The 16,724-nt window shown below is 35.1% G+C and overlaps 1 protein-coding gene across 17 annotated transcripts in view; it reads left to right on the top strand.

The window, feature by feature from the left end:
* LOC106618396 (nephrin) overlaps window positions 1-16,724 on the top strand; it is a 229,368-nt gene that overhangs the window by 159,303 nt on the left and 53,341 nt on the right. For all 17 annotated transcript variants that reach the window (XR_004978112.2, XM_036370829.2, XM_036370831.2 and 14 more), the window contains 5 exons: window positions 2,415-2,573; window positions 4,002-4,078; window positions 9,718-9,816; window positions 9,997-10,156; window positions 10,266-10,377. Coding sequence is in view for 16 of the 17 variants with exons in the window: in XM_036370829.2 (XP_036226722.1) it covers window positions 2,415-2,573; window positions 4,002-4,078; window positions 9,718-9,816; window positions 9,997-10,156; window positions 10,266-10,377 (607 nt within the window). In the remaining variant the exon portion in view is untranslated. The remainder of the gene's footprint in view (window positions 1-2,414; window positions 2,574-4,001; window positions 4,079-9,717; window positions 9,817-9,996; window positions 10,157-10,265; window positions 10,378-16,724) is intronic.

Here is a 16,724-nt window from a genome sequence, read left to right as displayed (position 1 = left end):
ATTTTTCTATGTCTCTGTACGTGTATTTGTTTTTGGGACTTTTATGTGCTGCACCAACTTGTGGTGGTGTAGGTCAACCACTTGAGCTGACACTTAAGGCTAATCTCAGTCAAAAGTCCTGCTGAAACATTACGTAGGACAGAAATTTACGACCAAACACGCCCCGCATAAACCCAGGAAACTTCGGTGGCAGACTTAACACTTTGAATATACAGTTTGCTTCACACATTTCTACTCTACTTATTGCACCGACACATGCGGCTTCATTCGAGCAAGACGAATGCGTGTCTGCTATGAAATTTATTGGCGAACGAAAAAAAATGGGTGAGCGCATAAAAAACTTGTGGATTCAAGCAGCGTCTCATCAGACAAGGCTCAGTAGAGGTTGGCATGCAGAGAGGTGCAAAGAGAAAAAAAACGAAATAAAAGCTTGCCAGAGTGAAAGGATCGCACTAAGTCCACTTTTAAAGATGAACAGTGGTGCGCACTAGGTATGAACAACCGTTAAAAGGCATCAAATGCTCAGCAATAGTTCACACACATTCTGTTACGGTCGAGTGTTGTTGTAAAATCACTGAAAATGTTGCTAATAAAATTTTTTTTATTGGCATGCATAAAAAAGCAATCGCATTAAATTTCGTAGCTTACTCGCTGGCGTAACATAAAAATCGCGCTTACTCTTCTTGGATGTCCTTTTATGCTCCCTTCGCACTGCTGGTAACCTTCTTAACGATGATTGTGCCACCAAATTAATTGGTTGTTTTAGGAAGTAAGCAAAGATAGTAAAATAGAAAGAACCTCTTAATGGAAGGTGCAAAGAATCCGAACAAAAGTGTAATGCAAAGCACGTTAGCCACCGCTTGACCTGACATACACTCTACAACACTCAGCCAGATCCTTCTGTTCGGTATACTCGTATATACTTATAGCAAAAATTAATGCGAAGAGACAAGCCATTACTTAAACGGAATTCCGGACAAAATTTTTACGAAGCAAAAACAAAAAACCTGATCAAAAGCAAATTCCATTCGAGCGTATAACTTAGCATGCTTCTTGGTGCAATTTCTTGCATAAAACGAGCTTCTTCTTAAATCTCCTACACTTTTTATATCTTTGCGAAGTTTCTGATTTCGCTAACAATTTCCGGCGAGTTATATGTTTTTGTCGAAAGACAACCACTCTACCTATATTTTTTTCAACGACACAAATCTCAAAAGATATTCATTATTTTCTGTTGGCCATTTACTCAATTTAGGGGTGTGCTTCGCATTTATACATTTATCAGCGCTTTCACAAAGTATAATCTCTTTTTGCTCACTTTTTAACCGTTATCTAAATTCGTCCTTTTCTACGTGCGACCTTTTAAGTGATTTGCTCAATTAGATTTTAATCCGTTCATACATCCGTCTTAATTGTTGTTGCTGTAGTTAAAGTGTCTTGTATACGTCACTTTGACGCGAGTGTTAATGAAGGCAGCTGCAAGAGTTGGAAAATAGGAGAAGTGTAATAGAAAAGTTACTTAAGTTGATAAAAGGTTTGATTGCAGTATTTATTTATAATATCTGTTTTCGGCCTGAAAACTTTCAGAACAATATTCAGAAACATTCTTCAGTGGGATTTCTAAAAAAACGAAATTGGCCTGACCTCGAAACCTTAGAGGAAGGCGTTTTATGATCTAGGCGAGCATAATTTTCAGTAGATACAAATCCACTCTTTCGAATCAAATCAGTGTTCAATTCAGGAAGTGAAACTTCGTGTGTAACTCGAGTTAGACAATTTAGTTTTTTAAAAAACGTTACTCAGTTAGATTAAATTATAACTACTATCTCTTAAAAAATATATCTGGTCTCTCTGATTATCTAACCCCAATTCTTTTATTTTTCGAATTAACTTCATTCCAAATGACTTTCAGCGAATACATCTGTACTCTTTCGAATCCAACCAAATATTTAAATATCATCCTTTGTTTCAGCCTTTAAAGTTTGAAATATTCACTAATGTTTTTTATTCTAAAATCCCTCTGAAGGTTTTATAAGAAAGAAGAACTTATTTCTTCTGAAAAGGTGCCTCGTGAGAATGTGTTTCCATACGCTACTCTATTTAGTTTTCATTTAAAATCAGTTACAACCATCATGACCTCTTTGTTTCACTAATAGATAAGCTAGTAGCTCCGACCCCAACTGGTATTTGAAAATATAAAATGCTTCCTTTATTTCGGAATCATAAGCCTGATATAATTTCACGTATCACAAGTGTCTGGGTTGACAGAGATAGCTATAGGAAGTGCTATTATTAATAAATGTCAATATAGCATCTTAAGATAACATCAAATTTTCCGACGTTTTCAGCCATATCGGATCAGCCTATTTCCAGTTAATGCTATTTTATATAAATTTCTTATTTATTCTTCATAGATTCCGCTTCCTATGTTGAGACGGATGGTCTGTTCACTGCCACGCTGGAGTTGAATTTGGAGTTGTCACGTGATGATCTGGCGAGAGATATTGAATGTCGTGTCGAATCTGCAGCACTGCCAAAAAAGCTCATCAATAAGTTTCGTGTCGATTTACAAGGTAATTACAGAAAAAATATTGCCCTCACCGCCATGTTAAGTTTTTTAGAAATATTTGTTAGAAAAACTATTTTATAAAACTTTTTAATGGGAAAATTTGTGTACATTTATTAGTATTTTTAGCAGGGTTGCTTGGAAATTTATCATTAATTATTAAAATGTAACATTTTCGTAAAATGTAATTTTCGTAATCGATAAGTAAAAGGTGCGTTCCAAAGTAAACAGGAATTTTAAAAAAAAGACAGAACAAATGGTTTTATTGGCAAAATCAATTATCCAAAAGCATGTCGAACGAGTGTTTTAACTCGTTGCCCGGTATGGCCGCCAGTATGCCGGTGCAAGCCTTTTTCTTTGTTCGAAGCTCATTTTCGCACCGATGACAAAAACATACTGACACTTAAAACTCAATAACTTCACTTCCAATACATGAAATGTCATGAAATTTTTACTGGTAGTCGGTAAAGGATAGCAGATTCTAACGCACTGGTCGACATATAGATGGTGCTAGAGTTTACTTTGTTACTTTTTTACTGTTTACTTTGGAACGCACCTTGTATACATGTATTGAAATACTTGAAATTATAACTTAATGAAGTTAAATACCTAAGAATAATAAGGTACGGTTTACATAGAGACATACATAAATATTCCGACATCCTGTGTAATTGTGAAAGTGTAAGAGCAAAATTAATGAACGTCACATTTAAGAGACCGAGGGTCACTTAATTAAGAAATTGAGCCGGAGGAAAAATAAAACTCGCGCACACTACAATATGCAAAACCACTTAATTATAACAAAAAATGTGACTATATCCGTCTAAGTAAATAAAAAAGTTTTAAAAATGGCGCGAGGAAATTAGAGCTATAGCATTAAATACTTAAGTGTAATTGGACAAAGGCAAAATAGTAAAAATAACAAAATAAAACTAAGCTGGCAGTAAAATTGATTGATGGCTTCTCTCATTGTATGGAATTGAATGGAACTGACAGTGGGCGCGGGTGTGAACAACATGCCACAGGAAGCCACTGTCAACGTTCTATGCTGGGCATTACACTCACCTTCGTCCTTTCCCAGTATTCGCACATGCTTCTGGCGCTATTTGAAAAGGGTACCTAAAAGTTAGATGCCATCTAAATTGCTGTTATTAATTATGTATGTACAAAAACAATACCGATGCAATAAAAAAGGAAATGGAAGTTATTTGTGCGCTAAAAGCCCTGTATCAAGTGTGGTGTGGGTGTGGTGAATGCTTACGGTGACACAATGGCATAATTGCCAACAATGCCGAGCGTTTATTTATCAATTTTTCATTGCTACGTGGCCGTTTTTCACCTGGCTGACTATTCTCTAATGCAATTTTAGAATTCCTTAGTTCATGCGCTTTATTGATCCTGATTTACTTATTGTTCCTTTTTATGTCATTTGCAGTGCGTCCGACGAGTATATCCATCAATGGTGTGGAACATCATACGGTGCAGGGCAGCAAAGTGGTGCTGACATGTGATGTAAGTGTTGTAGTTTGTATTTTTATTTTTTTTAAGGAACTAAACACTAAGATATGTAAAGAAAGTTATTCTGTTCTAGGAACTTCTTTTCAACGGAATTACTAACCCTCACATCATCTTTGAATAAACAAATAAAATTTGATCATACTTGATAATTTCTTCTAATATATATATGCGGACATTCACACCCACAAATAGGCAGCTTTTTCTACAATTCGGTTTAAAAACAGTGTATTTTTATTGAAATTATATAAGAACTAATATTAGGCAATTCACAAGCTTCGTCTTATGTCTTATGTCGTATTTCAATAGCTTAAAAAGTACGACAGTTGTGTGCACCCCTTATTTGTTGTATGTCATATTATGTAATATTTCTACACTTCACCAGCTGGTAATAAAAAATTAAGAATACAAAAATGCCACGGAAAAGTGACAAAAATAAAATTAAAGCTTCTTTATGTTGAAACAGCGGCATTTTGGTTCACATTGCAACCACAGAAACAACAAAATATTTTTATATTTTATTTTTCTTTAACTTAATTTACCTGAATATCGTGGCTTCCTTCCATATTATTAAAAAAATTGATGAAATTTATTTAATTTAATAATTTTAGACACTTAAACGTCAACAATTAAAAAAGTAAACAGATACAGCTAATAGAATAGCACACTCAAAAAACATACCTCGCCGTGTTGTATTTGTCGTATTTCAATTTTGTTATGGGAAACAACAACAGTGTTGATATGACAGTCATAAAAAAATAAGACAATACGACGATATGACATAATATGACACCTTGTGAATACCCTATATATGTAATAGTACATCGTAATTGAACCCTATAGAATTTGTTTTGGACCCTATGAAATTTACATTGAACCGAAAAATTGGAATTTAATATATAAGATGTACATATTTGAAGATTATCAAAGAATGAAGTAATTTCTTACAAGATAAACGACTAGGAGAACCCAATGTGGAAATCACATTTGAAGGTCAAGAAAGGATAAATCAATGCCTTACAAGATGGCCGACTGGAAGAACCTAACCGAAAAATTTTGATAACTCAATGCATCCGTTTTTTCCGTACTAACTCGCCTGTATTCTCCAACATTTTCCACGAACAGTCGAAATATATGTTACAGTCCCTTTAATTATCCAGTTAGAAATTGCTCCTTATTTAACCTTTTGACAAGCAATAACAATCGAGATAATTTTCAAAATAACACAGAAGGAAAATTTTACAATAAAGAGTGTGAAATTATGCACATTAAGCAGTTATACGGGCATGTGAGTTTTTAAAAAAATACCGATATGACTTCAAATCCGACGCAATATTTTTGAAGATCTATAACGTTCTCTAAAATTCTTTGGCGTTTTACTTACATACCATTCTCAACTTCAGATTAATGTTACATATTAAATTATTTTACTGTATTAAATCGAAATCTACTTTATCCCACATTCAATTTCCAAAAAATATATTTTAACCTAGCCTAAAAAAATTGGAAATTTTTAAACATATATATGAATTAGTATTTTTGTTCAGATTATTTTTAATTGGCTTAAGTTAAGATTATTTTCGTTTAAATATTAGTGTTATTAATTTGGGCGGTTGAAATTATTTAAGTGCTTTAGAGAAATTTGAGAACTCTGCGATCTAAATAACCGCTAAATTCGAGTTAATATTTACTATATCTCTTCTGAGAAATTTTACATCTATTGCCTTAAATATTGTTGTTGGGCTTCACTTTTTAATCACTAACCGAGCCCTTCCTAAAAACGCTTCCCTACATGCAAGCTGACAAATAGCTTGCTCGTAACTACTACCTATATATGCATATATGGTATGTATGGACATGGTGTAAGAGCACACCATGCCGCACGAGTTCAAAAGCCGTGGGGTAATTGCCAATAATTAACTGTCAATTATTACTTTGATTTTTCTTCATGAAAATTTTAACAAGCATAAATGAAAATGTCGGAGTGAGCGTATAACGCTACGTAAAATTACTGAGGATGTATACACATGTACATATGTATGTATAGCTATTAATATATGTCAGTGTATCGACAAATTAATACTTTAATAGAATTAACAACGTTTAAACTTTTTACAATAAAGCTTTTGCAAACACTTACTAACAGTTCTAAGCTCTATGGCAAGGTAGTGATTTTTGAATAGCAAAATTGATATTACTTAGTGTTTGAAGGGTGGTAAAAATGGATTAGTAATAGATGTCTTCGATCCGCCAAACATTAGAGAGTATTCAAGCGAATAACCAATTTAAGCCATCCAAGCAGACAGAAATTACTGTGTAACCTTTTCGTCTGGGTTGGCTAAGCGTTGTCTTTTTTTGATGAAGAAATTCTTCTTTCCACGTTTAATAACATTTTGTAAACCCTTGACTTAGAGCAGCGACTTTAGTCTTTCAACTTTCAACTTATGTCTTTCAATGAAATTTTATTCTGAATCAAAACTTAAATTACTTAAATAAAAAAAATTCAAAGTCAGGTATGACAATTATATCATATTTGAGCCAATCACAGAAGACAAAACTTGTTTAATATCTGTAAAACGAAAAGTTTATACAATTTTAATGAGGCAACTGCATACTCTCATCTATCGAAGCTTTCTTCCGATAGTAGAGCAGCGATATTAGCCTTGAGTTCGCTGACTGTGTATTTCATGAATACACTATTTTGGATGTCTGTCACAGCGGTATTGCAGGAAACTGTAAGACTAATGAGCTTTCTAAAACAGTTCTTTAGTCTCAATAACCTGAAATGGAAATGGGTAGAAGTTGCGTTGGCTTTTTGTGATTCACTACTGAACTATTGGGCCTTAGATCAGCTCAAGCGTCAACTATCAGCAGATATGCAGTCGCAAGGTCCTTCTGGCCTAATTTAATTAGTAAGAGCGCTAGGGAACTCTTCGCTTTAAGCAAGGTCACCTCTCAATGATTGTAGGAGTTCTAATTGGACACTGTTCGATCAGGATTCATGCAGTATGTACATTTTACCAGATTGAACATCTTACTTAATGCCAGCTGCATTAGTTGTTTGGAAGAAGAAGAGATAGAATCATCTCAACACGTCCTCGAAAGTCCCGCTTTTGCCAGATCAAGTCAAAAACACCTTGGATCTCATACATTTAGATATCGAGGTGAAATAGCAGAAATAGAAATAAAACACCTAAGCAGATTGGTGAAAGGTTCATAGCGTTTTTTCCGATAGATAGCTAATATCCAACTACAGTAGTTCACAAAGGGTTGTACATAACAGTCTAAGTGCGATCCATAGCATGTAGATCATACGAGCGGACCCACTCATTCACTTACATTTATGTCAATAGCCAAAAATAAGAGTTAGGTGCCAGCTCTAGCAGCTTACTGCATGTCACTTTGGCTCCTTTCGTGTAAATTATTTAGAGTGGTGGAAATATTAAGAAAAAAACTGAATGAAAATAATGGAATGGAAGTAAAGTAACACATCAAACAACCTTGAAGAAACCAAGTAGAAAAAATATTTCAGTTCCACCCTGTTTAACTGATAGCCACGTAAAATGATGCACGAATGCATCAAAGTAAAAATGAACACATGTATATCATTCAATACATACCTGTATGTCAAAAAGTCTACTCTTTTCATGTACACATGGCCGTATATTCCTTTCGCACTCACGCTCACACATACACATAAATAACGGCATAATAGTTATTTGCTCCATAAATGTGTATTGTTCCCTGGCTTTCGTGTCAAGTTATATGCGACAAATTGCTATTTATTGTAATTTTAATGGCTTTTTGTAAAATTCGTTACAACACGTGGCATTTTGCTTTCATACGGTTATTTAGATCAGTGAATAATAGGCGCTTAATTGATAGTTTATTGTTCTTGGCTCAGCTTCTACAACGGAAAATTTAATTATTAAAAATAAGTCAAAGGCAAATGCTCTTGTGCGTGTGTATTGGCGTTGAAAATTGTGTTAATTGATTTTACTTTCAATCAGTGGTAATCAATTTGCAGCCAATGGCACAAGGACAAGTTATCATTTTTGCTGTGAACTTAATTATTGTAGAATTTCTGAAGAAATATGTGCTTATTTTCTCTGTAAGTTATAGAAGGAAAATGCGGCATAATTGATACCGACTTACTTTGGTAAGTTTGTTCAGTGATATTTCACACATGAATCTCCTTCAAAAGAGTTTAATTTTAAAGATAATTGTATATAAATTTAGATATATTCCGTCTTTTGTGAGTATAAGGTTAGGTTACAAGTTATTTTTGCTCGAATAATTTAAGAAGCTGAAACTGGATATAGATATACCGAAACCATACCGATCTGATCCAAATGTTTATACATAAAAAATCACGAAACTAATTTTAGTAGTTATTGTTGTTGCCAAAGTGGCATAAAATATTCCGCTGTCGATCAATAAAATACTGCTCTCGTGTTTTAGTGATTAGCAATATCAAAACTTCCACTGTGTTGCTGATATGCCAGTAGGCTAGATTTAGTTTCCCGAAGGGTCCAAATCCTAGAGAAGAAAATCGCTAGTTGACAGATAATAACTACTAAAAAGACCTTTCATGATGATACGACTGAATATTTAGCCTGCATCTAGCCACTATCCAGTGACATAATATAGTCTAAATTTTATTTCAACTGCCATTGAATAAAAATGCTAATCTTTTGTTTTATATGTACGCATTTCGGGCAATATTTTTCATAACTCGGCGAGATATCGTTAAGTTATCGGGCATTACATTTTAAATGAAAAGGTGTTTCAATCAACATATTTCAAATAAGTTCACTAAGTATTCAAATGGTACACAAATTCAACACACTTATTAGTGTTCAAAATTTATTTACCTTTTGATAATATGAAAAACCAATTGTAATGTTTAACCTCTAACACACTTGGATTAATATAATATTATAATGTTTAATTTTAATGAAGCAAGGCATTGGTGGTGACCAGTTCACAATTTTTAATCCCCTCCGGGCCGCTCTTTGAATATTTGTGGTATAAATTCGGTGACAAATAAATTAACGTAAAGAACTTCATGAGAACATCAGAATTGTCTGGCAGATTTGGCATTAGCTAATTAGAATATCTTTGAAATCTTGTTATATAATGCTTTTACTTTATTTTAGGGCTATAAAACCATACTAAATTATTATACTACCGACGGGAGACACTTTGGTATTATATAAAGCCGAGCAACGCCTATTATTTCCGTTTATGACGTGACGAACCAATAAATTTTTCTATCAAATGTACTTCAAAAATAATAAGGGGAGACAACTGTCGTAATATCTATTTTAATAGTTCATTAATTAGACTTCTAGTCTGACCCGAGTGTCGTGAGATACAATGCTATCAAACTGTCACATCGAGAGTTTTCTACAACTCTTCGTTGAGAGTTCCTCGATAGAGAAATAGATTACTCCTGAGTTTGTTTCTAAATAATTTCATGATAAAATGAAATGAGATTTTAATGGATTGGTTAAGATGTGCCCGAATGGGATGAAAAATTATCGTCACGGCTATTAAAAGGAAAATATTATAATTAATTATTTAGTTACGGTTTTGCTTTTTAATTTCATATACTTCTTTTAAAATACTTTCAGATTCATGGCGCTCGGCCAGCAGTGAATTTGACGTGGTTCAATTCCTCTACAGTCATTAGTCCCGAAGAAAATGATTTAACCGAAATTAGAACAAAGGCGGTAAGTGAATTAAAGAATTTAACATAAAACTAATTATGAATTGGTTTAAAAAGCTTGCTCAGAAATTTCTTATAAAAAATGCCGAATTAAATGTATTATAACCCCATTTTCTAAGCTGACGTCGATGTTTTTCATAACTTCTTTCATACATATTTGTCCTTTCATAACGCAAATCGTCAGTTCGAGAAGGACGACGGCACGTATCACACGCAGTCGGAGCTTATCTTCAACGCGACACGCTTCGAGAATGACATGATTTTCCGGTGCGATGCGGACAACGTGGTACTGCAGATAAACCGGGAAAAACCATTCACATCATCGTTGACGCTAGAAGTTCTGTGTAAGTTGCACGCAAACGAAAACTACAAAATCAACAACAACAAGAAAATAAGTCCAAACAAATGTTACATAAAACCATTCTCGTGCTTTTTTACATTTCCTATATATAGATCCACCAGTGGTTAAGGTTAGCCCACCCGAGATTACGGTAAACACTAGCGACACTGTGCTGCTCAACTGCGAATATGTTGCAAATCCAGCGTCGCTGACGCAAGTCATGTGGTAAGTGGAAAATTATATTTTATTTGAAAACAAAAATAATTTTAAAAATGGAACTACTCACACAGACACATTTATTTACTTTTAATTTTTAATTGTCTTAAGTCATTTGTTTGCACAACAAAAATAAAAAAATTTAATTGCAATGAAGTCCATTAATGGGTAGCAAATGACAGCGATTACCCGCTGTTGCGCAAATTCACAATGCAACAACTACACAAATACCATAGACAAATAGTTGCAAAATCACACTGCTTTTAAAGTAAAAGCCAGCGCTGGAGTCGTATCCAATGAGGGACAATGCCACACTCCGCACGAGGACAAATATCGATACAGTAAAGTGCAAGCCAATTTAACTAAATTTCCAAATGTAAATAAAAAACTAATTAAAAGCAAATACAAAGGCAACGTTCGCAGGAAGGCATTGTGAAAGCGCAGAAATAGCAGTGCAAATAAAGCAAATGGCAAATCGAAGCGCAAAGCGAATGTCGACAATAAACGCACACAAAGGCACTGTAGCAGGGTTGCATACATTGGTTTGACGATCGAAATTGCGTAAATGCACTAATGCAGCCGCCAATAGCTTGTGCAAACAGCTCTACAACTGAACAATGTTTGTCAGCATCGTAGGGCTGACCAAGCAGCGCACAGCGGGGAACTTGTGTAGTGACAGTCACACAAGAAGTACACTTATAATATGGGCGTGCAATGTGGCATTTTAGGAATCGAGTTGGAATATTCGTGACAAATACCTACCAATACTCTGTTAATGCATAAGCTGAACTCAGCTTAAATCATGAGTATTTATATAAATAGGGTGAACTAAATTTACTACGAGAAAGCGTTGCTATTTTCGAACACCATTTCACACAAATCGGTAAAAATATTTTCAGTAGTTCATTTAGTATTGTTCCGAACGTTCTATGATTTACAGACTAAAGCTTTTGAGGCATTGAAATCGTTCGAATATATAGGTTAAGGAAATCGACTTTTGGGCAAAACTTATTTGTTATTTAACATAGTTGTCATCGACGGAACTACAAAATTTTTGTAGTGTGATTGAACTTTTGTTCCGTACAAGCCTTAGTATTGAGGATTAAAGCTAAACTTATTTTCAAAGTTTTCAACTTTCTGGTCTTATGATCTGATGATAGATGATCGGAGTTCATTATATAAGGGATATGAGGTTAAGACCAAGGTATAGACCAATTCCATTCATATTGAGTGGTAAGCCACATAGGTTCACAGTGGTAAGCCACATAGGTTCAGTGGTAAGCCACATAAGGTTCCTACCTTGTCCATTTAACTTCAGCAAAAGATAACATATTTTGACCAATCTGTACGGTTTAAAGTCAGGTGGAAATTCTATTTTATATGGATGTTCGAAAATCGTGGTATTAGTTATATGGAGGCTAGGTCAAGGTTTCAACCGATTTTATCTATTTTGGGCGCAAAGATACATTGTTATTAGTAAACCAAGTACTCTTGTTTTCACTGAGATAACTATTGGCCGACATATACAAGTATATGTATAAGAGGGGCTTTCATCCGATTCGACCGATTTTTGACATGCAGACATACCGCAATCTGGAAAGAATTTCCTCCGAATTTCAATAACATATCTCATAGATTGTCCCATATTTTCGATAAAAAGTTCACACTGGGGTCCATATATCAGGCTGCTTGAAAAGTTTTAATCCGATTTTGATAACTTTCGGTCATATTCTGGCACCCTCTAAAGGCAGTATTGATGCAAATATCTAACCCAACACATTCATTTGTGCTTAATTTGTATACTGGAAAGTGAAAAAATCAGATGGAATTTAAAATTGTGTTATATGGGAAATAGGCGGGGTTTTGTCTGATTTCGGCTATTTTCATACTGTAATGTAGAGATTTCAGGGATATATTGCATACTGAATTTGATTTGAAATCAGTCGACTAATTCCCGAGATATGGATTTTCCCTTAAACGTGGGCGAGGCCACTCCCATTGGTCACATTCGACACAGTCTCCTCCTATAAACCTTCTTGTACCATCTCTGGTGTAAAATTGTATGTCTCTGAAGCAATTACTTGTAGTTATGGATTTATCGGGCTCTTAATAGTATATATTTAACGAAACCGTAATATGGGGAGAGGGCGGGGTTATACTCCGATTTCATTCATTTTACCCCTGTTGGCATGGGCTTTTGAAGAATTTGTTTTAGTTAATTTGGTTATTATAACTTTATTGGTTCGGAAGATATGAACATTGAGCTTATCAGAAGGCGAGACCATACCCATTGCTACTATGATTTCCTGTGCCAATTTACAGTTTTATATGTTCATTAGTACTTAATTATGGTATTTTACAGGTTTTCGTTTAATAACGTTTTGTGCTCCACTTTTGCCCGGGAACACGTGTACCAAGTTTCATTAAGATATCTTAATATTTACTCAAGTTACAGCTTGAACAGACAGATGGACGGACAGACAGTCATTTGGATTTCAATTCGTATCGTCATCCTGATCACTTATATATATATAACCCTATATCTTACTCGATAATTTTTAGGTGATACAAAGTTAGGTGAATAAAACTGTTACACTCTGTATCAACATGTTGCAAGAGTAAAAAATCTTAACTTTTTCTTCTAAAATGTCTTCGTCCCAAATGGGAAGATATTAAATTGCATAGAAGCCACTGAACGTGTGATGCACTTGTAAACAACAATCAAATGCTCTAATCGGAAGATGGGAATGTTTATCAACTTGTCGAAAAAATCTAGCCAATAACTATTTTTTGAGAACCATAATTTTTTTTTTCAAATCAAACCTTAATCACAGCATGAAATTCACTGAATTTAAATTTATATTGATATAAGTCTGGAAGAATATTTTGGAGTAAGTGAAAAAGCTCTTAGTCTGTCAGTTATATTGTATTAGTATAGTTAATTATGCTATATGATGATATCGCAATATCTCTCCTTGATAACAATTATATTTTAAACTCACTCTCACTTTTATTTATTTTTATCATATAATATGCTTGAGCCTGAAAATAATGCTTGCATTGCTGGATAACATCCACGTTAATTCACAATTTGTTAAAGAAAATCGCCCTTCCAACTAACAGAGGTGCAAGTGCCGATCTATAATTAATACATATGTATATATAACAAAGCTTCTTCTTCTAGATCTGAATAATGTAAATAGTCTCTGCTAGCAAAATAATCTAAAATTCCAAAAATTAATCATTTCTATATATCCAAATATCCTATAGTACGAAAAACGTGCCGAAAGATAATTAGTCCTTGTAATCGCCACACATGTGACTGCCACACATAGACTTTTCGTGACCGAAAAAAAGCACACAAACACACATTCATAAATGTATGCAAAGAACTACTCAATTACCAATAAGGCTAACTGTTAGATTTATGCACACACACATCCATGTAAGTGAATGCATTCATATGTCGTATGTTGTGAAATGCGTTGCATGTTGCACATACATATATTACATTCAAAGAGATGTATTTACGTAGTTGCGGCGCGTCAATGCCTGCAGCAGACCAAAATAAGATATTCAAAGATATCTATTCTAGATCTAGAAAACAAGCGACACCGACACAGGGCGCTTAAGAGGCGCAAGTGAAAAGTAGTTGGAGCGCACACATGCTTTTCTTTCTCGCTTCTGCAGTGTTCCAGCTGTCAGCTTGAGTGCAATTCTTCATTTCGGTATTTTCTCTATTTCAAGCGCCAATTCATAAGTCAAGTCCTGAGGGCGCATCCTTCCTGCTGTTCCTCTAACACAACTGTACTGCCTGCCACAAAAGCAGCGAGATGAAAAGATAGGAGCTTGATTGAAGCACAACTACAACAGCGACATATGTAACAACAAGTAAATATGCATCTTGCCACTGTGGCAGCAGCAGCGCAACGACTTCGCACGCTGATTGTACGCTTGCTTGCTTGGCTGCATCGCCAGTTGGTGTGACTTCATATATGTTGCATGTTTTTATGGTTATTCCTCTTCGCTGCACTCAGCAATGTGGCAGGAGAGCAATGCAATGTTTTGTTGTGTTGATGTTCGGCTTGTTTACAGTTGACAGTTCGGCTAACTAGCAAGTGTAGCATGCAACTTCAACTGTAACAAAAACAAGCCACTTTTGCAATAGTTCAAAGCAAGTGTATGTGCTTACTTGCGAAGCTTTGTGGTAAATATGCGCAGATTTATGCACATGTGCCACTCTGTGCCTGCATGCACTTGCGACGTTAGAATGTTGCATAAATTGCAATTGCCACAAAAGCGCAAATTCTGTATTCAAAAAGCATAAAATTCAACAACTGCAGCATGAACAACAACAATAACAACACGTTTAGCTCATAACAAACTTTCGAATAAGCAAGCAAGGTTGCATCTACAACACCCACTACTTCATCGGCACCCTGGCACTCTGCGCTTTCGGTGGCAATAAACAAACAGATTCTGTAGCTGCCACTTGGATTGCAGCAATTTCATTGTGAGATTACTTATACTCTAACTCTGAGCATGCAAGCATGTGTGTAATTGACTGGTTGGCCCCCCTTTGCGCGAACATCTCTTATTGTTGCCACTGCAATCTTGCACCAAAATGTATGATACCAGCACACCAACTGGTCATGTGTGTGTCTGTATGTTTTTAGGTGACATGCGATTTCTTTACATGGCATCGACGGCACAAATATGTCACAGGCATTCTCTTCACATGGCTTTAGTTGTCGCTCAACAAATTCAGCCACCTCACCAGCATCAGTTGCCGCTACCATTCACACTCTTTCTGCACCCCTCCAAAGTGTAACGCACTTGCCTCGTCGACTACTCTGAGAATGCGTAAGAGGTCATATTTGGAAAAACAATAACAGTGTTTGATATAACGACTTTTCAGTTAAGGATCTGAATTACTTGACGGTTGCTAGTGCGGCTCGGATTTCGAAGCTGCAAACATACTTGTACATACATACATACATTTGTAAGATTTTGTGTCGCTACAACGAGCAGCAGATGCTATTTCAACTGTTAACCGTTGAACTCGCGTTGACATACCCATATGCCACGAACGTCGACAAATTTTAAGGAGATACAGTGAATTAAAAAAGTATTAGTAGTAGTAAGGACCCCTCGCCGTTTTTTATATTTCACAAATTGCGAATACATATGCAGACGTTCTAATAAAAAAATAATATTACTTTTGAGTTTATCTATAAATATTACTTAACGATAGTCTTCGATTCGTCAAGTGTTGGAGAGTGGTGAATCGAACAAACTATACTAGCTGTTCAAATAGACTAAAACGTCTTGTGTTCCTATTCATACACAACTGTGACGCGTAGTAGTAGAGCTCATTTATTTATTAAAATCTATAAAAAAAAAGTTTGTAGTTTTCTGGTAGCAATATTACTAAAACGATCTCATTTTTTCTGTCGATTTCAACTCGCTAACATATTTCCTGACAAAAGAGCAATGACAAAGATAGTGAGCAGAAAAATGTTTAATCGAAGGCAGCTACGAAGAACTAAGTTTTTAACAAAAGAATGGACCGGGTCAAATTTGATCAGATGGGATCGTTTTGTAAAATATCGCACCAAATCTGCCCCAAAATATTCAAATGAACTTAGCTTTGACGAAAAGAATATACGAGGAAAGAAATTGATGTACAACACGTTGATTTTTATCACATGATAGATAGAGAAGATAATATTCAAAGGTCGAGCCACTTCCTTACATACTGACTTAGACAAACTGATTTAGTTGCATTCGCCTAATTTGAACAACATAGGTTCGTCCCTTTTAGTCTAGTAGACAAGGTTTACTTCTTAACACCAGCTTTATAATGGGTAAACTCAGCACGTTTGCTTCACTGTTATGGATAATATTTCAAGCTATCACATCACGAAAGTGCTCCAATTTTTTTTTTCTTGATGCATAGTGAAGAGTGAATAGTTTTTCAAAAAAAGTATGCCGTAAGCCCTTGGCTGGATAAAACCCTTCTCCGTTCCTGTTACGCAAGCCCGACTGCCAAAAAAATACTGTTCGTGCTTCGGGGTTATGTTAGCCCTACTGATTTTTCAAATATCGTCAGTTTTCTTCTCAATTGCATAGAATCTTCATTTCGTCACCCACTTTTGTTTCTAAAGCTGAGTTTTAGTAGACTTTCCTACAGTAAATTTCAACTTCGCCTGGGTATTACCTGGCGTTTGAGCATTCACAGGAAATCAATTTAATGTTTTTTCCAATCAAGACAACTATATACTTCTTTTATGAACGACCTTTTGGGACCTTAAGCTATAAAAGAACATATATACATTCTATTGTAACAAAAGTTG

This window comes from Bactrocera oleae, chromosome 6, assembly GCF_042242935.1.
Source record: "Bactrocera oleae isolate idBacOlea1 chromosome 6, idBacOlea1, whole genome shotgun sequence".
Classification (NCBI taxonomy): domain Eukaryota; kingdom Metazoa; phylum Arthropoda; class Insecta; order Diptera; family Tephritidae; genus Bactrocera; species Bactrocera oleae.
This window is presented reverse-complemented; position numbering and strand designations above follow the sequence as displayed.